At 27.6% G+C, this 27846-nt stretch overlaps 2 protein-coding genes across 3 annotated transcripts; both read right to left on the reverse strand.

The window, feature by feature from the left end:
* Nucleotides 1-6649: 6649 nt before the first annotated feature.
* Nucleotides 6650-11463, reverse strand: LOC113872797 (phenylalanine ammonia-lyase 2-like). Its single transcript, XM_027510622.1, has 2 exons — nucleotides 11069-11463; nucleotides 6650-8399 (listed from the first exon to the last, which is right to left on the reverse strand). The coding sequence occupies exons 1-2, from the start codon at nucleotides 11461-11463 to the stop codon at nucleotides 6650-6652; spliced, it is 2145 nt and encodes a 714-aa protein (XP_027366423.1).
* A 5024-nt stretch (nucleotides 11464-16487) lies between these two features.
* On the reverse strand, nucleotides 16488-26400 carry LOC113872534 (phenylalanine ammonia-lyase 2). 2 transcript variants are annotated; one of them, XM_027510160.1, is made up of 3 exons: nucleotides 26392-26400; nucleotides 21449-21774; nucleotides 16488-18404 (listed from the first exon to the last, which is right to left on the reverse strand). In XM_027510160.1, the coding sequence occupies exons 2-3, from the start codon at nucleotides 21757-21759 to the stop codon at nucleotides 16655-16657; spliced, it is 2061 nt and encodes a 686-aa protein (XP_027365961.1). In that variant the 5' UTR covers nucleotides 21760-21774; nucleotides 26392-26400; the 3' UTR covers nucleotides 16488-16654. The 2 variants fall into 2 exon arrangements, with proteins under 2 accessions (XP_027365961.1, XP_027365960.1); XM_027510159.1 differs by lacking the exon at nucleotides 26392-26400 and having other exon boundaries at nucleotides 21449-21994.
* Nucleotides 26401-27846: the final 1446 nt, after the last annotated feature.

Below are 27846 nucleotides of genomic sequence, written 5' to 3' on the forward strand. Positions count from 1 at the left end.
AAATAATTATATTTTATTTTAAAAATTAGAAAAAATATAAAAAATTAAAATTTATTTATTACATTAAAAATATGACAAATATAATTTTACGAGCTTAGTTGAAATTCACAGATAATTTAAGAGTTTTTTTCACAATGTTATTTAATATAAATTTTCATATATTAGCAAGAATTATTAGTTTTTGTAATAAATATCATTAAAACCATATTCATGATCCGTATACTTTAATTAGTTAGATAATGTAAAATTTGTATATTAATAGTATGTTAAAAATTAAACTGCATTTTAAAATAATTTTTTACCTTGTTGTATTAATCAGTTCTTGACATTAACGTTAGTAAAAACCATTAAAAATTAATAAAGCAACCATAGTTTCCTAATAGTATATAGGGATTGCTCAAAGTTCCCATTTTGTCCCCAGTGGTTTAGTTTGTTCAAGGTCTTCTTGCCAACGTTCCTTGTTTATTGAACATAAAACACAGAATTATTTTGGTTTTGTATTTTCTCGGAATTTTATTTTCAGAAATGAATTGAAACTCTTTTTTGGTTGAATGGTTTTCTATTTAGTTTAGGAAAATGATCCACATTCCACATCTTTTTTATATATATGATATTTAAAGTCTAATAATATATTCAATAAAAATGGCTATAATCAATTTAGCACAGTGGATGGAAAGAGCAAACAACCACTGGTTAGGGTTTATGGGCAAATATATTGCATGGACTATTTCTGCATGCAGGTAGATTCAGGCGATCCCCTATGTTCAATTATTGTTCTGATGTAAAAGAATAGAATAAATATATAATTGGATTTTTAAAGGTAACATTGTTTTCTATCTTTGAAAGTTTTATTCTTTTAAATATAAAACATATTTTTATATGTCATATAAAATAACATATTAAAAAAAATACCGTTTTGTGTATTTACCTCAAAGGAATGTTGAATTATTATTATAACAGGATCCAGTTCAAGTGTTGCCTTGTGTCCTCATGAACATGGATAATCCCTTATTTTTTAATGTGAATCACGATTTCTAAAAATCTTTCCGTTTTTAATGCATCAGGGCTATTTCTGAAATATATTTTCAAATATGTTTATTTATTTTTAATTTAATGATTTTTATAAATATTTCTAATTACGATCATTTTATCTTTTTGTGAAAAAAAAATGTCAATTATATAATAGAAAAAGTTAGCTAGACTATTCTTCGCAGAGAAGAAGGATTTAAAATTCTAAATATTAAATCAACCTTCTTAAATATGAACATGCTTTATATTAACCTTAAAACACTAATTAAGGATCACAAAATATACACTATTTAATTACTTAAATGATTAATAGTGATTTTAAAGTTTTTAATATAATATTTTATAATATACATATCTTTTATTTGTATTGCTTTTAATACGAGAATTAATGTAAATTCAAAATTTTTTTGTCATGTGAATTTTGATTTTCTCATTTTATAATATATGAGAATTGAATAAAAAAATTACAGGATAAGCTAACAAGTTAGATACATAATTTTATTTTATTCTATCTATTTTTAACTTAAACCTTTTATGTAATAAATTTTATATTGACGAGTAAGATAGGATGGACTCTTAAGATAAATTTAGTATATCACAATGATTAAACAAATGCTAAAAATAAAATAACATAACAAAAAAATAATCTTGTTATATTATTATATTTTATTCATCAAATAAGTCTTAAACGAAGAGAGAGAAAAAAATAAGAAAAAAAAATAAAATATAGTAAATATTATGATGTGATATGATAAAAAAAAAAAAGAGCAAATATATAAATATAGTTGTTGTTATACAATTACAAAGGTTGCAACTGGGTCACACCTTAATGGTAATTTGGGCAGAACGACCAAATGAAGGAGTCATAATTTAAGAGAATTAAATTAAATAAATTTTTTTTTAAATACAGTGCGAATTTATCAGTGCTAAGATTCATGTATAGGTGTTAATCGAGATTTTGTTTTTATATTATAAACTTATTTTTTATTATTAATTGAAAGCAGTTTTTAATATACAAGTTATCACTTTCTTCTTAAAAGTTTTATATTCTTTTGAGCATTATTTTTTTTATTTACAATTTTTATTTATAAAACAATATTGCTTAAATTAAATTTAAATTATAAACCTTGATATAATATATTTAAATGAAGATATATATTTTAAAATAAATTAAAATTTAAGATTACTATAATTTTAATTAATCTTAAATTTAATTAAATCTTTAAGTTTTGACACATATTGGTCATATGTTTTAATTAAAATAATTATATTACTATTAAGTGCATAAATCAACCATAAATGAAGGACTGAACCATTAAGTTTAAGGCTTAAATAATTTTAAATATTTTTAACCTGATTTAATTAAACTTAAAAAAATGGCTTCATTGTGGGCTGACCTGCATGAGTTGTTATTCTTTTTATCAGTATTGCTTGTATTTTTATTATAAATTGTAGTGCAAAAAATCAGTTCACTTAAGTGATTACCAATGTAGGGTCAAGCTGAGCTTTTACTTTATAAGCTTAAATAAATTTAAATTCTTTAGTTTAATTAGAATAATTCTGTTATTCTCATTGAATTGAGTTAAATTAAATAGTTTAAATTGGTAACTCTATTTTTAATTTGTAATATTTTATATAATGAAGTACTCATTATTAATAATAGAAATATTTATTATTTTTTAAAAATTTTGTATAAATATTATTTAAATTAAAAAATTTCATGTAAAACATGACATTTTTATAATAATTAATTTAAAAAATATATTTAACTTGTATTTTGAATGATTGACAGTGTAAAAATTCTTATACAAAAAATGCATTAATTTTTTTTTTAAAAATTAAAATTTACAAAGATTAAAATCAACTAAAAGATTTTAAAAGTAATCAAATTAAATCCAATGTATAAAGATAAAAAGTATATTTTACCCTTAAAAATTACTCAAAACTCTAAAATCATGATATTATCAAGTAATTTTTTTAAAAATGATTTAGTTTTATAATTAAAAAATTAAATATGCAATTAGTCTATAGTAAAATTATTGTAGACAACAAAGTTTTCACTATGAATCGCTAATACAGCTGTACTCACAAGAACTCAAGTTGGAGACCACAAGTTAAGTTGTAATAATCTCCTACCGGTTAATTTACTTGACAGTGATATTTTTGTTTGTTTTAAAAAACAGTTAAAAAGTTAAAATAAGTTAAACTATTTTAAATTTTTTTTTCAATTGAACATTATTTATTTGTTAAAATTTAAAACTTCTATTTAAAAAGTAAAAACTTGCAAACATCGCAAACAAATCTTAAATGTTTGATTTTAGATACATGTGAGAAACGATGGCATGACATATGAATAATATTTAATACTTTAATTATTAATAATATCATTCCCTTAGATTATTATCAAAGAAATCTCAAATAATTAACGGGAGTAGATTTAGTGAAAGGGTTAAGATCTCTTATGGACTGGTTTGGTGAAACGTGATTTATATTTCTCCTTAGAGAAACATTGAGAATTAACAACAGATTATATCTCAAACAAGATTATTTTAATAGAATTCACCTATAAACAAAAAGCAAATCTCAAACGAAATTCAGTACTTAATAGAACACAAGGCTAAAAGGGGCACAAATATCCATTCATTAAGGTTGATTTTATTTATTCAAAACAAGATTGTAGAAAAATCTTCTCTACATATATTTTTGTCGAGGGTGGAGTTCAATATACATTTTGAAATTGCTAAAAAGATAATGCAAAAGAATATTAGACCGTGACCTCAAAGACCCTTCCAAAATTGCCAGTTATCTTATCATGTGAAAGAGACTTGCCAACCTCTAACCATATGCTTTGTACTTTGGATGTCGAATTGGTAGCTAGCCAAAATTATTGACATAAACCCATTAATATTTTTCAAATCTGTTCGCTCTTAAAGAATAAAATGTGTCTCATTGAGGATCTCTTGTTTTATGATAATTCGGAAACATAAATCTGTTGGCTCTTTTATTTGGATTTGTGTCCACGAAAGGGATCAATGCATTCATGCATTGTACTCGATTCATGATGCCTGCATGTGTGAATTATCTGCATCAAACAAATCTATGATCAGTCTCAAAGATAACACGTATAGTATATCTAACTATTTACTCTCTATTTTAAATTATTTGTCTAAAACAACGCATGTATATGTGTATTTTAAAAAAGACTACTTTTTTTTATATATATAAAATGACGTTATTATTTTGGAAAAGTGTCTTTTTAAAGATCAATATTTTGTGCTTTCTAAAACGATAAATATTTTGAAACTAAAATAAGTGACAAATATATCAAAATAAAAGGAGTATAATGATCATATGAAGGAACTAAAACATTTTATTCCTTTCCCATATCTCTCCAACAAGGACTCACAACTTGTACTTTGATATTAATTATATTCTCGCCACTGTACTTCTTCCAACCAGCAATCTTTTATCCCTCATGCATGCCTTTTTCCCGTCACTCCCATTCTCTGCAAGTGTGGGGTTTTTCTCTACATAAACCACTTATCAACCATATCATAAACAAGATAATTAAGGTCCTATTTCGTACAATTAATGCATGCAAAACTCCACTTGTGCTAAATTAAAATATTTGGGCCACGGTCCAAACCATACCCATTATGATTCTTTTTAGCTATTAAAATATTAAGGTTAATCTTGTACAGTTTAGCCACCCGATTTGTTTTATCCTTTATATAAGAATAACTCTCTTCTCCCACTTGCAATGTCTACATATATAAACATCACTTGTGCTTAGTTTGTTGTGTGTCTCTCTCAATTCTACATGTGATGAAGATGAAGGTCAAACTTCTCAAAAGCTGCGCAAGGGAATTTTCAAAATTCAGAAAGGTAAGAGCTAATTTTCTAAAATGTGCAATTTTGGAACATATTTGCATATTTGTTACATGTTCCTCGCATGAGAAATCACACTCATACGTACCCAAAGATGTTCCAAAAGGTCACCTAGTTGTCTATGTTGGTGAGGATTGCAAGAGATTTGTCATCAAGGTAGGCATACTCAACCATCCACTATTCCTGGCCTTGCTGGACCATGCAGAGGATGTGTTTGGATTTACCAATGGTTCTAAACTCCGGATCCCTTGCAATGAGAACATTTTCCTTAATATTCTTCACAATGCTGGTGATCTTGTACAGGATCCGAGGCTCTTCTTCAACTGTTTTTAGTATGCTAGCAATTTTTCATTGAGTCATAGAGAAATCATGATAGCTAGCTATTGGAACATGTAACTTTCCAATAAGCTCCTATAAGCTTCAATTGTACATTTTCTGCCATGATTTCACATAAATATATTTTGTGCATCAAGCATAATTGAAAGAGAACTGAAGAGATATTTGAAAGAGTTCAAGAAAAAAAATTATAAAAATAGCTTATTGTTTTCACAAGTATTTTCATCTAATATACTTATATAAAAAAATATTGAATAAACGTTTAATTAAATCGTGTTAAGTGCAACCATCAAGTATTCAATAGATTTGGCATAACATCATTTTTAGTTTTCGTGTATTAGTATTATATTAAAGAAGTATTTGAATAAACAACTTAATATAAAAGGCTTTATATGATAACTTATTAATAAATTTAGCTAGAAAATTTATTAGAATAATTAAAAAAAACTCATAAACAGGTTATGGACTATCCTTGGTGGATTTCATGAGCTAAACTAAAGCAGCAGAGTTGATTTAGTTTCAGTGATTCATCCATGGGTTTTTTGCGAGGAAACTTTGTTCTATTATTTGATTTTGACAACACGGCCACGTGGAGAGACTCAAGAGAGACGTTGACTATGTCTAATAAAACGCAATAACTCAATGCTCATGCTCCATATCTGGTAACACACGCCAAACTGAACCTATCTTTGGGTAATGGTTCATAGCTAACTAATGTCAAGTGTATCAGTCATTCTCAAGTAGTGTAAAGTGGATTAAATATTAATTGTTCTAAAGAATTGATAATCAATAAACTAAATCAACGAGTAAGCAATTTTTTGAGTAACAAATCTAGTAACACGATATAACAGAATTCTTTCACATTATATATTAAATTTTTTTATGATTTTTTATAAAATAAAAATTAATTATAAAAAATTACTAAATAATATAAGTATTTAAATTCGATAAAAAAATATGAATTAAAAACGTCAAATGTGTAAAGATCATTTTCATTTCATACAACCCTCACTGTTCATTTCAACTCAAGTTTAGAGGATTATATTAAAGATTAAATTATAATTATGGAAAATTTAACAAATTAAAAAAGAAGGAAATAATTTGTTCCATGTCGTGTGTTACTCGACATTAAGTCATTGTTTGTATATTTTTATTCTGTTTATGATTTCATGGTGATGGATCTTCTACTTACCAACATTGAGATATGCTCTGGTTGTTCACCAAATTCCATTATGCAGAGCTTGGGAATTTGCAGACAAGTAAAATATATAAAACTGAGACAAATGACTTATTACCTTAGTTTCAAATACATGTTCAACAAACATTACAAAAGTATGCATTACATAGAAAAAAGAAAAATAAATATTCTTAAAAAACAACATTGATAGTTAGCATCCTAGCAGATAGGTAGAGGAGTGCCATTCCAATCCTTTAAACAGTCCAACGTGGGTTCAATAAAACTTCCATCACACAATGCAGTGAATACCTTATCACAATCCTCATCAGGTGACTTGGCTTTCTCACCTGTCAACAAAGTTGTACCCAAACTTTCTCTCACAAACTTGTATAATGGGTAAGACCGGCATTCCTTGATTCGGTTAGGAAAAACAGGATTTCCACTCTCAACTTCGATCCTTACACTTTCCACCTCTTTGGGCAAAAGGGTTTTGAGCTCTTCCTCAAAGGCTCCTATCTTTTGGAAAATTGAGGTACTTGAGTTTGCCTCTTTGTCAGCATTTTTCAATGCATGATCAACTAGGACCATCCTCAGTTTCTGCATTAGAGGGTAAGTTGCACTGCATGGGTCATCAATGTAAGCAAACACATACTCACGATCAACAACTTTGAGCAAGTCCTTCTCACAGAACCTGGATAGATGCAGCTCATTATTGACATCCATTAGGAGAACTCTCCTAGCCACATGATTCACAGTATTCTTGACAGTGTTCTTCAAGTTTTCCTCCAAATGTCTGAGATCAATGGCTTGACACAATGCAACTAAGAAGGTGGAGGACATGAGTTTCAATATCTCTATTGCTTCAGCTGTCTTTCTGGAGGAAATCAAGCCTAAAGAATTGACATCTTGATTATGTTGTTCTGCACTCTGCACATGATTGGTGACAGGATTGGCAAGGTACTGAAGTTCTGAGCAGTAGGATGCCATTGCAATTTCTGCCCCTTTGAAGCCATAATCCAAGCTTGGGTTTCTACTAGCTGTTAGAGTTGATGGCAACCCATTGTTGTAAAAGTCATTAACAAGCTCAGAAAATTGAGCAAACATGAGTTTGCCAATTGAAGCAATGGCCAGACGTGTATTATCCATGGAAACACCAATTGGGGTACCTTGGAAATTTCCTCCATTAAGTGTCTTATTCCTTGAAATATCAACCAATGGATTGTCATTTACAGAGTTGATCTCCCTCTCAATCATTTTTGTTGCATGCCTGATGACTTCAATCTGTGGCCCAAGCCATTGTGGTGATGTTCTGAGAGCATACCTATCTTGTTTAGGCTTCTGAAGTGGATCAATCTCATGCAAATTTTGTGCAGCCTTAACGTATGAGCTTCCATCTAAAATATGTTCCATTATAGCTGCAGCCTCAATTTGGCCAGGATGGTGCTTCAATTTATGAGTTAAATGGTCAGTGAATTCTGGTTTTCCTTGCATAACTTCAGCAAAAATTGCAGACAACACTTCAGATAGTACAGCAAGCAAATTTGCCTCAAAAAGAACCATTGAAGCCAAGCCAGATCCTACTGCAGTGCCATTCACTAGTGCCAAACCCTCTTTTGGTTGCAACTCAAAGAAACCACTCTCAATTCCAGCAAGTTGAAAGGCCTCTTCAGCATTGAGAACTTGGCCATTAGGTCCAATAGACTTGGAATTTGGCCTTCCAATTAAAAGGCCAGCCACATATGCCAAAGGGACCAAGTCACCTGATGCAGTGATTGTGCCACGCAATGGAAGGCATGGAGTAATGTTGAAATTCAAAAACTTGGTGATGGCTTCCATGATTTCAAATCTGATGCCTGAATATCCTTGAAGTAAGGTGTTAGTCCTAACCAGCATGGCTGCTCTTGTGGCTGAGTGAGGTAATGTGTGGCTTGATTCTGTGCCATTGCCTAAAATTCCAGTATTCAAAAATCTATTGCAAATTGTGTCAGTGTCAATGACTGAATTAAAATAACCAACGGATAAGAATCACATATGATAACTAATAAGTTCTAAATAATTAACATTGTGCTTAGGGATGGAAACAGGCCAGGCCGCCTGACAGGGGCTGTGGCCTGGCCTGACCTTTTTAATAAACAAATCATACTCAGGTTTTTTTTAAAGTCAGTTTAAGTAAACAAGTCAGGCCTGAACTGTTTATAAAGCCTGTTAAGCCTGACAGGCCCGCTTGTATAAATAAATAAATATATATATATTATAATTTAAAAATAGAGCTATCAAAATATATTTAAATAATAAAGTTAGTTAATAATATATTTTTATATTCTTAATTCTGTTATTATTAAATTAATATATTATGTTATAATTTTATTTATTTATGATTATAATAAATAGAAATTATATTATATTAAAAATTAAAAATATTTATACCTGATTACACTTTTTAAATAATAAATTTATTTAATAATAAATTATTATATTTAAATAATTTAAAAAATAGTTAAGTCTTTGAACAGGAATAAAATGTAATCAAAACTAAACGAAATAAAATTTAAAAATAAAATAATAAAATTATATTAACATATTTTTTATACTCTTAATTTTATTATTATTAATTTAATTATTTAATTTTTATATTAACATATTATGTTATAATTTTTTTTATTTATAATAAATAGAGATTGCTTAAATCTGAATTATATTTTATTTGAAACTAAAAATTTATAAAAAAATAATAACAAAATAAAATAGAAAACTTATTATAATATATATTAATATATATATATATATATATATATATAATCAGACCATGTAGCAAATAATATAAATAATATAATTATAAATAAATTATATAATAATATATATTTTTATAACTTGCACATGTTTTAATTAAATTATTAGTCAATTTATCAATTTATATGTAATTTATAAGTATGTGTTTTAATTTATTGAATCAGTAATATTTTTTATATTACATTAATATTATAGTGTAGTTAATTTTACATTTATTTGTTAATTTAAAATAACAAATTAATGAGACAAATAAAATTAAATATTTTGTAATTATTTTTTAATTTAATAGTTATTATTGTTTTCATTTTATATATATATATATATAGTACATTAAATTTAAATTTTTATATTAAGTTTTATCACATATTTTTTAATTAAGATAAAAATTTAGAAATATAAGTTATTTTAATTTAAATATAAATTTTAATAATTCTTCCTATGCTCATATGTTATTTTTCTGCATTTATGAATTTTATAATATAAGTATTTATCATGTACAATTTTTATAATAACGATATTTATTTACTTTTTAAAATATAATAATTTTTTGAGCTGATTTAATAAATTTTATAAGTGTTATTTTTTTAATTTAATAGTTATTATTATTGTCATTATATATATATATATATATATATATATATATATATATATATACTGTAGTAAGTTTAAATTTATTTTTTTTAAAACATATAATTTTCTTTTAATTGATTCAACAAACTGTATGAATGTTTTTTTTTTTTATCAATTTTATATATTTACTATAACTTTATTTGTTGAATATAAGATGATTTTAAATCAAACAAAATATGTTTCTAAAATAAAACTAAAATATTTACTATTTATATAAATTTAAAAAAAATATAAATATAAATTTTATTAATATAAAATATTTATAATTAATACTTAAATAATATTTTAAAAATTATTTATAAAATTATATAAATATTATTATAATTATTTAATAATTATTAAGAACATAGATAAAAATTAGAAAAATATATAAACTAATTTAATAATAAAATATTTATATTTTTATTAATATTAATTTTTTTAACATGCTTCAGGACAGACCTGTTTATAAAGCCTTTAACAGGTAATAGGTCAAACTCAGATGTAATAATTATGTTACAGGACAGGTCTGTTTATAAAGCCTAATCTTGCCTGTCCTGTTTTTACCACAAAAAACAAGGATTTTTTCAAATGACTCATCAAAGTTAAACAAATGGGTGCAATAAATGTCCATAGTACATTAATAACCCGAGTATGTATAAAACAAGCACCAACCTAGTCCTAACCTACAGAACGAGTGGATAGCTCAATTGCAGTAATTTGATTTAATACCTCAATTATGAACTTTGTTTTGGATTTTCTACACCTTTCCCTTATACCTTGTATTAAAATAGAAACAAAACAGTAGAAAGATAGATTTACCATACGCTTTTTTTCTTAAAAGAAATTTGTATAAAATAAATACATACTCACGCACACGTCTATACATACATACTTGTGCAACAATAACAATAATCATAATTATCAAGGTTTTTTATTTTATACATTTTTCAGATAATCTTGTTGAATGGAAACAAATCAGTATACGGGCCAAGTAAACATGCATCAAATTATTATCCTTTTTCTTCCTTTTTTCCTTACAGCAATATAACGTTAAATACGGGTCAAGTAAAGTTGTGGTATCCAACTTTTTTACACTCCATTTTTTTACACTCATCTTACATTATTTTTTATTTCGACATATTAGTATCAGTCCTTTTTTACAAAGTTTAAGAAAAACATATCAAAGTTGAAAGTTATTTGAGTAGGCATCGCATGGAAGCTCAACAGAATAATTACCTAATAAGCTCGTTTTGGAGGGCACCACCTTGTGTGGTTCTCCTGTGAGAGGTTGCACCAAACCCTCTGCCAATTCCGTTGCTATCAGACCCTTTATTCATGCTATCCATCACCCAATCACTGCTCGTCTTAACGCCGTGGCGCGTCTCGTTGGCGATCTCCACCGTGACGCCGCCGTGTTGGGTGGCAACCGCCGCCACCTGAGAGACGGTGAGGGCCTTGCCACGTAACGTCACCAACGGGTTACGATAGTCCTCCACCATGCGCTTCACCTCATCAAGGTGGCTACCTTTCAAAGCATCCGCAGCCATGTCCCAGTTGAGTGGGTCAGTGGTACCATTGCAAAGGTTGAAGGAGCCATTAGCATTTGTGCCATTGCTACTAAGCTCCATCATCATAATGTGTCCCTAATTAGCTATATGTTATATTGCTGCGTAAATGGCAGTTATAATGATCATCAAAATGGAAAGGTGAAGAGAGGGACAAATATAAGATTGTAGTTTATGATTGCACAACAATTAATGTTAAAGCCTAATATTTTCTATAGTTGAGTTTTGGTTTGGATTAGAGGAACAAAATTTTAATTTATAGTATGGTGATGACACTGAGAGTAGGTGGGTAAGCCAATGGTGGCTGTGGCACGTGCATGTGTGAGTAGCCTTTCTAACACGTGGGATGTAGGTGGAGGTAGAAGCTGCATTACTTGGTCCAAGTTATTGCACTGTAAAGTTGGAACAAGCCAGTATTCACATGTTTGACAGTAATTATTATTATTATTATTATTATCATTTAATAAAGTAAGCAATCAACTGTAAAGAGTTGTTTTAACTTAATTTATAAATTTAAATTTTATAGTTGTTTTAAATATTATTAAAAAATTCTATTATATATAATAATAATTCTATTCAATTAGAATAAGATTGTCTCCACATGTGTTCTAGATAAAAATAAATAAATGATAATAAATTAATTTTTATATTTAACCTTTTTATATGTATTTTTTTTTCATTTTTCTTTATCTTTAGTACATTCAAATACTATCATCAAAGTTATTGAACGGGGGATTTTGTTCACTGAAAAGTTGTGGTTGCACAATCTATGTTTAGTGAGAACGTGCAAGAAAGAAAGATTAAAAAAAAAAGAGAGTTATTGTATAATAAAAAAAAATAACAAAGGTGAAAGTAAAATATAAATATTGTATAATTAAGTATGAAGATAATTGTTCTTATTTACTGGTCAATGTTAAAGCAAAACGTAAGTTAGGTGAAGGGTAGGGCAGCGGCTCAAGAAAGAAAGGGATTAGTGGAAAATAGACGTTTTCAGACAATTGTGTATAAAGAAATTTATTTGCAACTAATGATCAAATCTAGTACCAAAATTCACTTGTGCTTTGTTCTTTTTAAGCTTACGTACGACCTTGTGCTTAGTGCTGTACATTAAGCATGATACTTGAAATTGGATTTGATGGATACTTCGTATAATAAATGACTTGATCCTTACTATACAATGATTTAAAGTTTATTATTGCATTCTAAAAGTCACAAATAAATTTGTTGATTAATCATTTTTAATTTTCACTTAAGTTTAATTATATTTATTCCTTGGATTGTGATCAAATTTGATATTTTTATCCTTTTTCTTGACTGCTCTGTGACCTTTTAGAGTAACTTAGGCCGTCACAATGTTTCACAATTTTTTTTTCTATAAAATAACGATGGTTAAATGTCTCCATTATAAATAATCACCACTATTTTTTTTATAGTGTTATATTGATGAAAGATAAATTGTGAGTATAAGTTACTAAAAATGAAACCTATATTGGGGAAAAGATAAATTATAGGTCTAAACACAAGTATTTTACTAATAATTTTTAATTTCGTCACTGAAACTTATAGTGATAGTGTCAAAATCATGATTATAACGAATTATAATAGACAGCAGAAACGAGTGTTTGTTGGTATACTTTTTTTAGGTTAACTTAATGATGGTCATTCGCTTATGATTTTTTGGTTGACATTAAAAGTCTTTTTTGTGTGTGTAATGTATGTTAAAAGAAAGTTATTTGATGAAGTAGTAAATGTTTTTTAAGCTTTATAATAAATTGTTGGTTTAATTTACTTATTGAGAACTTAATGATTAAATTAATAAAAATTAAAGATACACTTCTTTTATAGAAAAATAAAATTTAAGAGTATTGTAATCTCAGTGAATTTTAATTTATAATTTTGACATATTATATCATAAAGAAATGTATTTTTATTTTAATAAATTTCTCTTCTATTTTAAATATCTTATCTTTTTTGTTTTTTATATGGTATAATAAAATATTTATCATTAATAATTAAAATTTATACTAGTCTTTTAATCTATTTTATTAATAAATTTTATTTAAATTTAAAAATACTTATGTAGTATGTGGATAACTTGTTAATTTAATTAACAGCAGAATATACGGTATTTATTTTAAAAAGATATCATATTTTAAGAAGCCTAAATATATATAAGCTTTTTCATAAGTATAAAATAATATCTGTAAATCCTCTCAACATTTGTCAAATTATAATCTAATTCAGTTGAATAAATATGATGTGATTTGTTTTTCATACTAAAAATACATATATATGTTTTTTTTCTGTTAAATTATTTCATATTTTCAATTAAAAATTAACATCATGACATAAGGTAATGATTTTTCTCGAAATCTATTTAAGATGCGCTTTTGAGTGCACATCTTTTTAAATTATTATTTAATTTTTTTAATATAAAATTTATTTTTATAATTTATAACAATTTTATTTTATTAATTATATTATAAAATCTATTAAAATAAGTTTAAAAATTTATAAAAATCATAAATTATTTCTAAAAATTTTCAGTAAAGTTTTTCAACTTCTTGTTTAATTTTTTTATAATTATAATATATATATATATATATATATATATTTAAATAAGTTATATAAACTAATAAAAGTAGATAAAATTGGTTATTTTTCTATTTTTTTAAAAAAATATTATGACATAACAGTTTTATCTTTACATAATTTAATCTAACTTCATTATTAAAATTTCTTTTTTTATTTTAATTTGAATTACCACTAACCTTATTTATTAAGGACAAAAATAATATAATAAATGGTTCATAAAAATTATAAAATGTCTTATAAAAAGACTATTAAAATATATTTTATAAAAACTAAAGAATATAAATTATAATAAAATTAGGTGCAATAAAATTACACAATAAATAGAAGACAGCTAAATAGTAAGAAATCGGCAAGGATAAGTAGTAGTGGCATCGACAGTGCCACTAAATTCTCTGATACATTGGGAAATCTCCTTATCTCAAAGACTCAAACTAAGAGAGAAAACAAAAATTTCAAATTTATTTGTGAAAATTAATAAACAGAACAAAGATTAAAAATCAATGGAGAATGATTCCCTCAAATAATGAAGAAATATTTATTTCAAGAATAAAGAAACTAATACTTATTCTAAGAAACTAACCCACAATAAATTTTAAAAAATATATTCATTCAAATATATATTTTAATCCGTTAAATATATCAAAGGAGACATTAATTATTTCAAAGATATTAGTAGATATGATCTAGATACTCAATTTCTTAACCATTAAGAGCTACTACTCAGTAGACAAAAAAACATAAACTGGTCAAATCAAGTGTGAGATACTAATTAATTCATTAATAACTAGTTTCCTAAATTATATTGAAGAAAATGTTGGAGATTTATAAGGAGTGAAGTATCACATGTCTTTTCTATAAGTACACTTCTTTTCTTTTCTTTTTTTCCTCTTGTACTATCCATTCACATGGGTTTCTAGTTTCTTATTATGGGTAGTATTTCTAAGACTCCTGTCTTTAATCAAATTTGTACTAACTTGACGCTAGGTGTGTGCCCATGTAGCAAGGGCCAAACTTGCCCTTTAGATTCTTTGGCTTAGACAAAATCTTGCACTAAAGAATCCGTTAATGGAAGGAAAAGGCCAAAAAGAGGAAAACAGAACAGAGACATTATTGGGGCTATTCATTAGATTTGATGCTTTATGATGACCCATGGAGGATCAAGAAAAAACTCACAGAGTGATCATGGATACTTGAGTAGACTTTTGCCACCTAAAGAGTTGGTAGAAGACTTGGTGGTACCTGTTTTGGGTCATGAAGCTCAAAGAGAGGCTGAGACTGAAAAAGGAACTGAAGTTGTGATTTGGGACGTGGACACCCAATCCATGCATGCACTCCCTTTTTCTCAAGTTTTGGGCTTCTTCAAAAAGTCATGTTTTCATTGATGGTTGGAGTAAATATTTTGTGAATAGAAGAGATCTTAAAACATGAGAGGAAATTGGATTGAGATCCTTACAAGAATTGCTTTGATTTTTCTGTTCTTTTCGTGCTTAAATGTGCATTTTGTTTTAATGTTGTTAAAGTAACTTATTTATACAATTAATGTTATTATTTTTACTTTTATTTTGTGATGACAAAGACACGATGTTAGTGTTCTTGATATTTAATATAGAATGTATTTTCATACTTAAGAGTTTGTTTGTGTTTTGATTGCACCAATGAAACACACAATGCCATGATTTCACTTTGCTTTGTTTGAAATTCTCCAAAATATATATATAAAATTATCAGTGAACTTCTTTTATAATTTTGAGGATGATAAGCATGACAGTATGTTGAAAAGTCTCTTTTAATTATGTTGTACTTTGCAATAGTAAATTTTGTTTTGGCATATATTATTATTCATGCTTAATAAATGAAATTGACAATGATATTAAGTGAAATAAAATTGTCTGTTATAATATTTTTTTTAAAAATTAACTCAATTTATTAAGTATAAAAAATATTAGTATGTTATAATTCTTTGATATTTATAATAAATATTAAGTAAAGTCACACAATGAAAGTAAAAAAAATAAATTATCATAATAACAAAATATTCATCTAAGAGTCAATAAGCACACCAACCCGGACTCTCATTGAGTAGCATTTTCGTGTTTTCTTGATTAAAAAAAGTCAATGACCAATGACCATGTAATACACAAACCAAATTGAAGGCATTTTACCTCTTATAACCACAATCGCAATGTGAAAAAACATTCATGTAGTCCAACAACGAAATCACACCAAATTACGGTTTAAAGTGCTGCATAATTGTGTTTTGACCTCTCAACATTATTAGTTCTTTTAAACCTCTTTCCAAACACACTGAAACACAAGTTCTGTTTTTAAAATAAAAATAAGAAAAAGGGATGTGAGGAGAAGAATATTTGGTTTGGTGAAGCAAGATTTAATGATTCACAAAAGCAGAAAACAATCTTTGTCATGTGTTGCGTGTTGCTCTGACTTTAAACCTTTGTTCATATATGTCTATTTTGTTTATAATTAAAAAACCCTGATTGTTTGTAGACAAAGAAGGTATATGAAATTGAGACAAAGTTTCCTATCACAGTTTCAAATACATGTCCAGCAGCTTTATAAAAGCATGCATCACAGGAAAAGGAAAAATAAATTTTCTTTAAACAAAAAAAGGAAAAAAAAAAAGCTTTGATAATGTAACACCATCCTAGCATATTGGTAGAGGAGCACCATTCCACCCCTTTAAACATTCCAACATGGGGTCAATAAACTTCCCTTCACACAATGCAGTGAATACCTTATCAAATTCCTCACCAGGTGACTTAACTTTCTCACCTGTCAACAAAGTTGTACCCAAACTTTCTCTCACAAACTTGTATAATGGGTAAGACCTGCATTCCTTAATTCGGTTAGGAACAACAGGATTTCCATTCTCAACTTCGATTCTAGCACTTTCTACCTCTTTGGGCAAAAGGGTCTTGAGCTCTTCCTCAAAAGCTCCTATCTTTTGGAAAATTGAGGTACTTGAATTTGCCTCTTTATCACCATTTTGCAATGCATGATCAACTAGGATCAATCTCAACTTCTGCATTAGAGGGTAGGTTGCACTGCAAGGGTCATCAATGTAAGCAAACACATACTCACGATCAACAACTTTGAGCAAGTCCTTCTCACAGAACCTGGATGGATGCAACTCACCATTCACACCCATCGTGAGAATTCTCTTGGCCACTTGACTTACAGTGTTCTTAACTGTGCTCTTCAAGTTTTCCTCCAAATGTCTGAGATCAATGGCTTGGCACAATGCAAGTAAGAAGGTGGAGGACATGAGTTTCAATATCTCTATTGCTTCAGCTGTCTTTCTGGAGGAAATCAAGCCTAAAGAATTGACATCTTGATTATGCTGTTCTGCACTCTGCACATGATTGGTGACAGGATTGGCAAGGTACTGAATTTCTGAGCAGTAGGATGCCATTGCAATTTCTGCCCCTTTGAAGCCATAATCCAAGCTTGGGTTTCTACTAGCTGTTAGATTTGATGGCAACCCATTGTTGTAAAAGTCATTAACAAGCTCAGAAAATTGAGCAAACATGAGTTTCCCAATTGAAGCAATTGCCAAACGAGTATTATCCATTGAAACACCTATTGGGGTGCCTTGGAAATTTCCTCCATGAAGTGCCTTATTCCTTGAAACATCAATCAATGGGTTGTCATTAACAGAGTTAATCTCCCTCTCAATCATCTTTGTTGCATGCCTGATAACTTCAATCTGTGGCCCAAGCCATTGTGGTGATGTTCTGAGAGCATACCTATCTTGTTTAGGCTTCTGAAGTGGATCAATCTCGTGCAACTTTTGTGCAGCCTTAACATATGAGCTACCATCCAAAATATGTTCCATTATAGCTGCAGCCTCAATTTGGCCAGGATGGTGCTTCAATTTATGAGTTAAATGGTCAGTGAATTCTGGTTTTCCTTGCATAACTTCAGCAAAAATTGCAGACAACACTTCAGATAGTACAGCAAGCAAATTTGCCTCAAAAAGAACCATTGAAGCCAAGCCAGATCCTACTGCAGTGCCATTCACTAGTGCCAAACCCTCTTTGGGTTGCAACTCAAAGAAACCACTCTCAATTCCAGCAAGTTGAAAGGCCTCTTTAGCATTGAGAACTTGGCCATTAGGTCCAATAGACTTGGAGTTTGGCCTTCCAATTAAAAGGCCAGCCACATATGACAAAGGGACCAAATCACCTGATGCAGTGATTGTGCCACGCAGTGGGAGACATGGGGTTATGTTATGATTCAAAAACTTGGTGATGGTCTCCATGATTTCAAATCGGATGCCTGAATATCCCTGAAGTAAGGTGTTGGTTCTAACCAGCATAGCTGCTCTAGTGGCTGAGTGAGGTAAGGTGAGACATGACTCCGTGCCATTGCCAAAAATACCAGCATTTAAAAATCTGTTGCAATAAAATAGTTATCTAATTGTGTCAGTGTCAACTGAATTAAGAACATGGCAGGAATCTTATATGACAAACAGTAAAATTCTAAACAACTAGGAAACATGTGACTATGCTACATAAATAGGAAGGTTGATCTTTCAAGTGACTAGTACAAGGTCAAACAATTTTGTTCAATAAATTAATAACCATATTATGTTCAACAAGCTACCAACCCGGGTAGTAAAACGAGCAGGTGTATTTTCATCATACCCATTTAATTTAACCACTCAATATTGAATTTTTCTTGATTTTCTACACTTTTCATTTTATACCTTCCTCTTATAAAAAAAAAAAATGAAAGAAAGAAAAATAAATTCGTCATTTGCTTTTCTTTTCTCCTATATAATAAATAGGTTTGAAAGGAACATATAAAAAATTGTGCATAAATATCAGCAAGTTATCCATATCATCTTTTTGGAAACAAATCAGTATATTTTGTCTAATCTTTATAAAAATAAAATCTATTAAATTGCTACTGAAAAAATAATTTAAGCATGCATTAATTCGTTAAACCTTCCTTTCAATTTTTGACAGCAATAAAACATTAAATAAAGTTGTGACATAAAGGGCGCTAACGGAACAACCGCATTATCGGTTACTAATTAATAATCTGCCACTGGATCAAGTCCAACGTGGAATTTTCGGCGCACTCATGACTAAACATTTTGTAACTACAAAATTCATAGCCTTATCTTTTGATTTACGTGTCACATCGTAAACTTTTAAACATCCAATCTAACACTGTTATACAAATCTTTTCGATTTCTTTTATTATTATTACTTTTATTATTGGCCACGAGCATACGTATAAGAGGGGTACAGGAATAGGATATTGAAATAAACATATAATGGGATGATATAAACTCAAAGACAAAGCAACAAAAGCAAAATTCAGAAATGACGAGTCATCTCTTTGTTCTCTGACTAGGAAATTTTGTTTATTTACAGAATTATTAAACAAGTGTCCTCCTAATGCAGACCAGTTTGTCTTTTTTTCTTGCATTGCTTCTTGAAAGAATATGTTTGTTTGAGATATATGTTACTGTAACCATCATCTTTATACTTCATACACTTTAAAGGAAAAAATTTCCTTTCTGTCAATTGGCAGTAATGTATAAAAATATCCAAAGAACACACAGTAATGGGGTGGACCACACACTTGTACTGAGAAAGAAGAAACAAGAGAATTGCAACTTGCAAGGGTTCAATCTCACAAGTCTCTCTTGGATATATAACTGGTACGTTTTTTTAATCTTCAAATTGATATATGTTTATTAATTATTACAAAATTATCATTTTATCTTTTAAAAAACTCTAGAAATCAATAAAATCTTACTTTCATTACTTCCTATACAAATTATTGATAGTAAGAAACAAAACAAAATAATATTTTTATAACTATTAATAAAATATATTAGTTAAAAATAACAAAACTCACCTTATCAATAAAAACCAACCATATTAATTAAATTAAAGAAATATTATTATTTGTTTGACTGAGTAATTAAATTTGCAGGAGATTGTTCCGTCAATAAACACCTACCTAACATCGATTTCATGGCTTAACTTTTGGACAAAGTATTGTCCTATTCTTATCCCAAAACAAAATGTTTTTTTAATGCTTCAGAACTTTGCAATTCTCTTGTTTCTTCATTCACATTATAAAATAAGAAAAAATTGTCAAAAACACTAATTGTTCTAATTCTAAGCCTATAAAATCTTAGGTACTCACTTTTATTTTCTTTTTTCAAAATTATGCAAAAAAAATATTTTTTAAAATAAATTATAATTTCTCTATATCTTTCCCTAAAATGTTTTCCTTTAATAGCTATTTAATTTTATTTTTGTTGCCTTTTCACAAAATTACTATTTAATAAGTGAAGAAAAATTATTAAATAAGAGATATAATTACAGTAGTACCAATGTTAACTGATATCTAAAAACAAATTTTTATTTCATATAATTAAAATAAAAATTACATAATTATTTTTATTGAAAAAATCCAAAGGTAGTATTTTAACAATCTTGTTAAATATTTTAAAAGTCAACAACTCTTGTTAATTAATGTTTTAAAAGAATTAATTACAATTTTTAGTGTTCTTTATTAATCTTTTTAATAGTACAAAACAGTATTTATATTTTTTGCAAAATGAATATCTTTAAGGCAAATCATGTAAATTGTTTCAACCTCGGTGGCATAACTGTGCTAATCCACATTCCAGTGTTCCACGTGATTAAAAAAACAGACAATAGTTGATGAAAGGAAAAAAAATGCTTATTCTAAATAAAAATTCAAAAATATTTTTACAACATATTATATATCTTTTATTATTTTAAACAAATACACATTTTAAACTGTTTTTCATCTTCTTCTTTTTATATACTCTTGTCCTTGCCAAACAAACTTGCCCATAATTTTTTACTTCGATTACATATGCGATTATTACATCGCAGTCTTACCACAACCATTTTTTTTTTATCATGTTAGCTAATAATGAGTGAATGAAACGACTAAAGTTGTAGGAAAGATGACACACCTGTGTCAAATCTACAAAACCAAACAAAAAGGCCAAAAAGTTACAAATCATGACACAACCTTTTTACCTAATTACATCTAGCAGATCACTGGTAACCCACCTACCCCCAAGCATAAAAAACTTCAGTTAATGGTATTAATAACCCCTGTTATTAAAACATTAATTAAAGAATAATAAGAAATATTTTTAAAATATATAATAAATTTATTTAAGTTCCTTAACTAGTCGCATGCTAAAGACAGTAATTAACGTTTATTATTAAAATAAAAATATTTAATATGGTGCATATGATATTTTTGAACATTTATCTTTGTTTAAAAACTGAAAATAAAATCCGCAAAACCAGCAATTAATGTAATAAAAACTAGCACAAGCTACAGATGTAACAATAACGCGTAGCAATGATAGTTATTTAATAGCAATATTAATAAATCAAAGCGTTTAGCAAAAGAATGAATTAATTACCTGATGAGTTCGTTTTGAAGGGCACCCCCTTGCTTGGTTCTCCTGTGAGAGGTTGCACCAAACCCCGTGGTGACTCCATAGCTATCAGTGCCTTTGTTCATGCTATCAATCACCCAATCACTGCTGGCCTTGACACTGTGGCGGGTCTCCTTGGCGAGCTCCACCGTGACGGCGGTGTTGTGCGTGGCGACCGCGGCCACCTGAGAGACAGTGAGGGTCTTGCCACGTAACGTGACGAGCGGGTTACGATAGTCCTCCACCATGCGCTTCACCTCATCGAGGTGGCTGCCCTTGAGAGCATCAGCAGCCATGGCCCAGTTAAGCGGGTCAGTGGAAATGGAGCCATTGCAAAGTTTGAAGGAGCCATTGGCAATGCCATTGATACAATTTTCCATCTTGGAAAAGGAGGTGGGAAATGAATTAAGATCTGGTGAGTGAGTATGGGAATGGTGTGTCGCGAAGCTATATGCTAGGTGGATGGATAGATGGAAGATAGAATAATAATGATGAGGAAAATGGAAAGGAAGAAAAGCAGAAATGTGGGATTGTGAGGGATGAAAGGGGTAAAATGGAAAACGATCTTGTTTGGGGAGTCGGAAAAGAAAATTTTCCTGAGAAAAGAGAGCGTGGAATTGGGAGGTATATATAGATTGGTTGGTGACATTGAGTGTAGGTGGGTAAGCCGATGGGTTAGTTGAGAAAGCGAGGGGAGCGTCGGATGATCATGGGAAGGGAGGGTTGAGATGGTGGCACGTGGATGGGGTTTCAGTGTCTGAGTAAGGAAAGCGACGGGTAAGTGAGGTGAAGGGTAGGGCAGGGGCATGAGGAAAAGAGGGGTTGGTGGAGAAGGGACGATTTCTCATACCATTTTTTCAATTAATTGTTTTAGGATCCCACCCTCAAATTACCTATCTGCCCCTCTCTTAGACATCGTCCTCAGTGCACATGTACGTGTGCAGGTTAACAGCGTCAGATCATGGACACATGTTCATTCACTTTCAAATATGGATAATCATACGTTAACACCCACATTTTGGGTTCTTTTTCTTTAAACTATTCATTATAATATTCTTTTTTTTTTTAAATAATTCCTCTGTCTGCAGTATTTTATGTATTATTTATAGCAATCTTAGATACCATAGAAGCTAAATTTATGGAATCATGGCATGTCTTCAGATCTCGTAGTGGCAACGATAGACACCATAGACGTCTAACACATGACATTCATTTTTAAATAATTTGATTTTGGTATAATCTTTTATTAGAAAATCTTTTCCATATAAATACACCCGATCAAACGCATTTCTGTAAAATATTTGCAGCAATTTGAGTTAATAAAATTCATAATTATCTCCAAATATTTAATACTTTTAATATATGAATTTTTTTAAACTTATTACTTTTAATTTTACTTTAAATTTATTTCTATCAAACTTTTGTGTGGAGTTGTTATTTAAATATTAATTTGAATTAAATTTATAATTATGTTAAAATATTTAATAAATATGTATAATATTAGTTAGTTTTGTAAGTTAATAAATTAAATTAAATTAAACAATTGTTGCAATAAATTTATAAATTATTTTATTTATATTTTTAAATCATTTGAATTTATAAAAAATGGTTTTTTCTAATTTTTTTAATATATATATATATATGTATGTATAATGTTAAAATAATTTATTTTAATTTTATATAAATTTTATTTGTATTAGACTTGTGTAAAATTGTTATTTGCTTAATAATCTTAAGAAAATATTAATAATAAAGTGAATTTAAGAATAATTGCATAAATAGTACTGATTATTTTTTAATAAAAATTATTATTTTCTAATTAAATGATAATCAACTATCTAATGAATTCCCAATATCTAAATACGAATAAAGTAATAATTAACAATGTAATAATTAAAATTAAATAATAAAAATTATAATTAATTACAAGCTTTAAATAACAATAATTATCATTATTATAATTCTTATAACTAATTATTTTTTAAATATAAAATATTAATTTTTAATTAAATAATAATCAACTATATAGTATATTTTTAATTTCTAGATAAAAAAACTGATAGTTAATAATTAAGTAATAAATTTCTATTATAATTACAAGTTTTAAATGAGAACAACAATGTTAATAATAATAATAATATTTTCAACTAATTTTTTTCTAAATACAACACTAATGTTTAATCAAATAATAATTAGGTATCTAATAAATTATAATTTTTAAATACCAAATAATTAATAATTAAATAATAATATTTCATAATTAATTACAAGCTTTTAAAAATTATTATTATTATTATTTTTATATGTATAATTAATTTAAATATAATTAATTGTTATGTATAATTATTTTAAATAAAAATAGAAGCAATGTAGACTTATACGGAAAAAATAAATTTTAAAAATTTTATATGCTAAATAATTGTTTAGTTGTGATAAAAAAGATAATGAAAATACGACAAGGGTGATCTGTTTAGCGCATATAATTGGAATTGTAATTCCTATTCCATTTTTTAATTGAAATTTTTTTGTAATTATAATTATCATATTTAATTTGTGGAAATATTATATATATATATATATATATATATATAAAATTCTAACTTAGATAATTTTATCAACACTTTTATTTAAGAATAATTATGAATACGATAGTGGCCAGTGATGGAGGCAAGTGAGTAACAATGATCACAGTGGTAACATTAATTAACATCAGTAACAAAAATAATAGGGTTTTATTAAAAAATTAAAATATTTATTATATTCTAAGATTGAATCCAATTTCAAAACTAAGTGATGTTGTCACGTTCAAGAATAAAGATTTAAATTTTTATAACATAGGAACATAGGATTGATTATCTTAATCATCCTGGTTTAATTAATGAGTCTATGAATGGTTCGCACATTCTCTAATTTTTCTAAAACGTGTTGCCTCAAACAGTGCAGTTTCGTTTTTAAATGGAAATTATTGTTAACAAAGAGTAGTGCAACTAATGATCATTATAACTTGTTTAGATAAAGATAATAGAAAATCCAGTTCGCGACTTTGATTTAGGAAGGAGACATGCATGCACCTTAATTGGCAATGAGCTGCACGTTAAATATGTCTAGCTAACATGATCTAAACTATATTAAATTAACGAGTTGTAATTTTAGTAACAGGATATAATCAATTTTAATAATACTTCTTATATTTCGATTGATTTGGATTTTTATTTTAAATTAAAATCGATATGACCCGCAATTACTTCTGATAAAACCGATATCCAACTTTAAAACTAATTTTGAAACGGGAATTCCTTATTATTTGAAATTTATTATTATTTTTTAAATACACAGTTATTTATTAATTTATTGTATCGGTTTTGTTTAGTTTTTCTTCTATATTTGATAATAAAATTAATTCATTCAATCTTTATCTACACAAATATCAAGTATTTATTAAATTTAAGTTTAAATAACTTTCCTATACTGAAACAACATTAAATTAAAATATATCTAAAATATAGTTTTATGTTCGATAATACATAGCAGACATAAAGATATATATAAGGATTAAAAATGATAATAATTGATATGAAGAGTGAAACGTACAACAGTATAAGTAACAACTCTGGCACTGTTAACTCTTCACAATAATTGTGAAATTTACCTACTTTTACTTATACAATGAATCAAGATACTGGGAAGCGTGATGAGTGCAGGTAAGGCAAGATTCCATGTTTGGAATATGAAGTACATTATAATGATAGGAAGGAACTGCAGAGACTCAAATCTCATAAATGAGTGAAGCATGTTGAACAGTCCCTATTTTCTGGAACTACTCTTGGTCTGCACTTTTTCGGTTGATTCACAATTTGAACGCTTTCAGGTACACAGTTTTCTATTATTAGATATTCTGGCATGGATTTTCCAATATATCTTAGATATTATGCACTACTAGCATGAGAATTTATACTCGGCATCGTTTTTTATTTTTCTCTCAGTAGATTAAAATTGCAATTTTCGAATAGTGTAAACAAGAAAAGAAGTGTATAAATAATTTGCTACCACCCACATATTTTAAACAACACAGTTAAAATACAACATATTTATGCAGTTTTTTTAAAAGTGTATATATTCTTGTAAGAAAAATGTTAATATAAACTTTTAGAGTTTAATTTAAGCTAACAATAATAGCAATATATTTTATCAAAAAGGGGATTCATTATAATTTATATTTTAATATACAAAAATTTCAACCAAAAAAACTATTTTAGATACTTAAATTTAGTTATAAATATTAAAATTAATAAAATATTTTTAAAAAAATAGATGAGTGCATGCATTAGAGTTTGAAGGGCATGCCAGTTGCTACCAAAATGACCAAAGGAACTGGGTGAATGGAAGAAAAGGAATAGGGTTTGTGTTGAAACAATGGAAGAAGAAGGAAAATATGGAAACTTGAGAAGTTAGAGGGAAACCATAAGAGGGTTTCTGGTTTTTTCTCTTTTGGGAGTGGGAAGTAGCATTCAAGAGCTGAGGTGGGTAAACGCGTTAAGCTGCACCTGCGTGTAGTGCAGCAGAGCTTGTGAAGGCGACAACTGTGTCATTATATGAGTTTTCTCAATTACAGAAGATTTGACTTTTTGAGCGATAGAATTCACACGTTATGTTTTTTTATTTCAACAGAAATATTGGGTGAAAAAAAAAACCAGAGAGATTAGAGGTACATTGAGTATAAATTTTCATTTTACTTGCTTCGAGTATGATAGAAATGAGATATATATATATATTATGTAAGATCCACATTAAAAAAAACTCTCCTCTTTTAATTTAGTAATAATTCTAATCAATGTTAAAATAATAAGATATTTATAAGTTAGCAATAAAAATACTTCTATCATTAAAACTTTGCATTTTTATTGTCATTAAAATAATTTTCTAACTATTAAATAATTTTTCTTTCTTCAAAATTTATTGTTTTTTTATGTTATGCTTCATTAATAAATATTCATACAATATAAAAAAAGAGCTCAAAACACAATTTAGTAAATTTAAAATGTTAATTTGACCAGCTTGTGTATGGGATGTCACAACTACATACGTGGTGCACCAAGAGTATAGCTGTGCCAACCTTGTTGGAAAAAATAGGTGCCAAAATTAATGACTCGAATATTGGCTAATTTCTGGCCTCCCAGATTAATTAAGTGGTGGACTGCAGGGAGATTCTTAGTTTTTCTAGGGGAAAAAAAACATTTTAAAAAGCAAAGTGGATTATAGCAACTTATATTAATATATGTAAGATGTTAGAAACATCTTTATTTAAGCTTACATAAAAAAATTATGAGATTTATTTTTAATCTATTACTTGTGTGAACATTTTCTTTTATTTTCAAGACTATCCCAATTTAATGTAAGATGAGAATTAAATCGTTCAATACTTGAAATTTCGTTATTTTCTTAAAAAATGTACATATATAAAAAAAAGAGTAAATCAATATTCTTCTATTCTAAAAAAAATAAAATACTAGAGTTTATTGTGTATTTTTTTTATTTTAAAAGTATGCCTTTGTTTTTTAAAAGATTTAATATATTATATTTTAATTCACTTTAAGGTAAATAAATCAATTAGTAATAGTAAATAAGCATAAACGAGTTTTTCTAGGGCTAAAAGCAGCTAATCTTAAATATTACATTATAATTTTGTTTAGTGAATGAATATGTTGGTGGTAGTGAATAAGTACGAACCAATCTCTAAAAATTTTAAATATACACTTTATCGTGGAAACTTATGGTCTTTAGTGGCCTTTCTTGTTAATAGTTATCCAGGATTCGTTGGTTTACGCAGTACTTTGTAGTTTTTTCTTTTAATCTGTTTTTTTCTTTCTTTATTTTCTCATAAATATAAAATTGATTATTCAGCAGTGTGTTGTGATGAATTGATGATATTAAATGTAATTTGTAAGTAATATATCAACGTACGTGATTTGATACAAATATAAAAAAATATACGTTGACAATGTATTAAAAATAAATTCATTAATACAGATATTGATGGTATATTTGTTAATCAAATTCTTCTTTTTGTTTGGTACTTGTAGCGAACCATTCGGTATATTTAAGAGGATCTTTTTTTTTTTGTCAAAAGTATAATTAACCCTTTCACTTTTATTTATTTGAAGTTTCAAAAATCTAAGACTTCGTTTTTTGTATTTGTTTTATTAATATTTTTTTAGTTGTTTATATTCTGATTTTTTTATTTATTGTGAATTTAAAAAAATTTAATAACCTTCAATAATGAAAATTTTATGAGTTTAAAAAATTTAGATGCTTAGTTAAATTAAAACTTATGAAGGAAAGTCCGTCAAGATTTTATATTTTACATGAATTTAAACTTGTAAATA

Source organism: Abrus precatorius, unplaced genomic scaffold (genome assembly GCF_003935025.1).
Source record: "Abrus precatorius isolate BTA unplaced genomic scaffold, Abrus_2018 Scaffold7, whole genome shotgun sequence".
Taxonomy (NCBI): Eukaryota; Viridiplantae; Streptophyta; class Magnoliopsida; order Fabales; family Fabaceae; genus Abrus; species Abrus precatorius.

Coding starts and splice junctions, on each gene's coding strand:
- LOC113872797 (XM_027510622.1), bottom strand. CDS start 11,463: ATGATGGAGCTTAGTAGCAATGGCACAAATGCTAATGGCTCCTTCAAC. Junction 8,400..11,068: donor CTCCAAAACGAGCTTATTAG/GTAATTATTCTG, acceptor AATTTGCAATAG/ATTTTTGAATACTGGAATTT.
- LOC113872534 (XM_027510159.1), bottom strand. CDS start 21,843: ATGGAAAATTGTATCAATGGCATTGCCAATGGCTCCTTCAAACTTTGC. Junction 18,405..21,448: donor CTTCAAAACGAACTCATCAG/GTAATTAATTCA, acceptor TTATTGCAACAG/ATTTTTAAATGCTGGTATTT.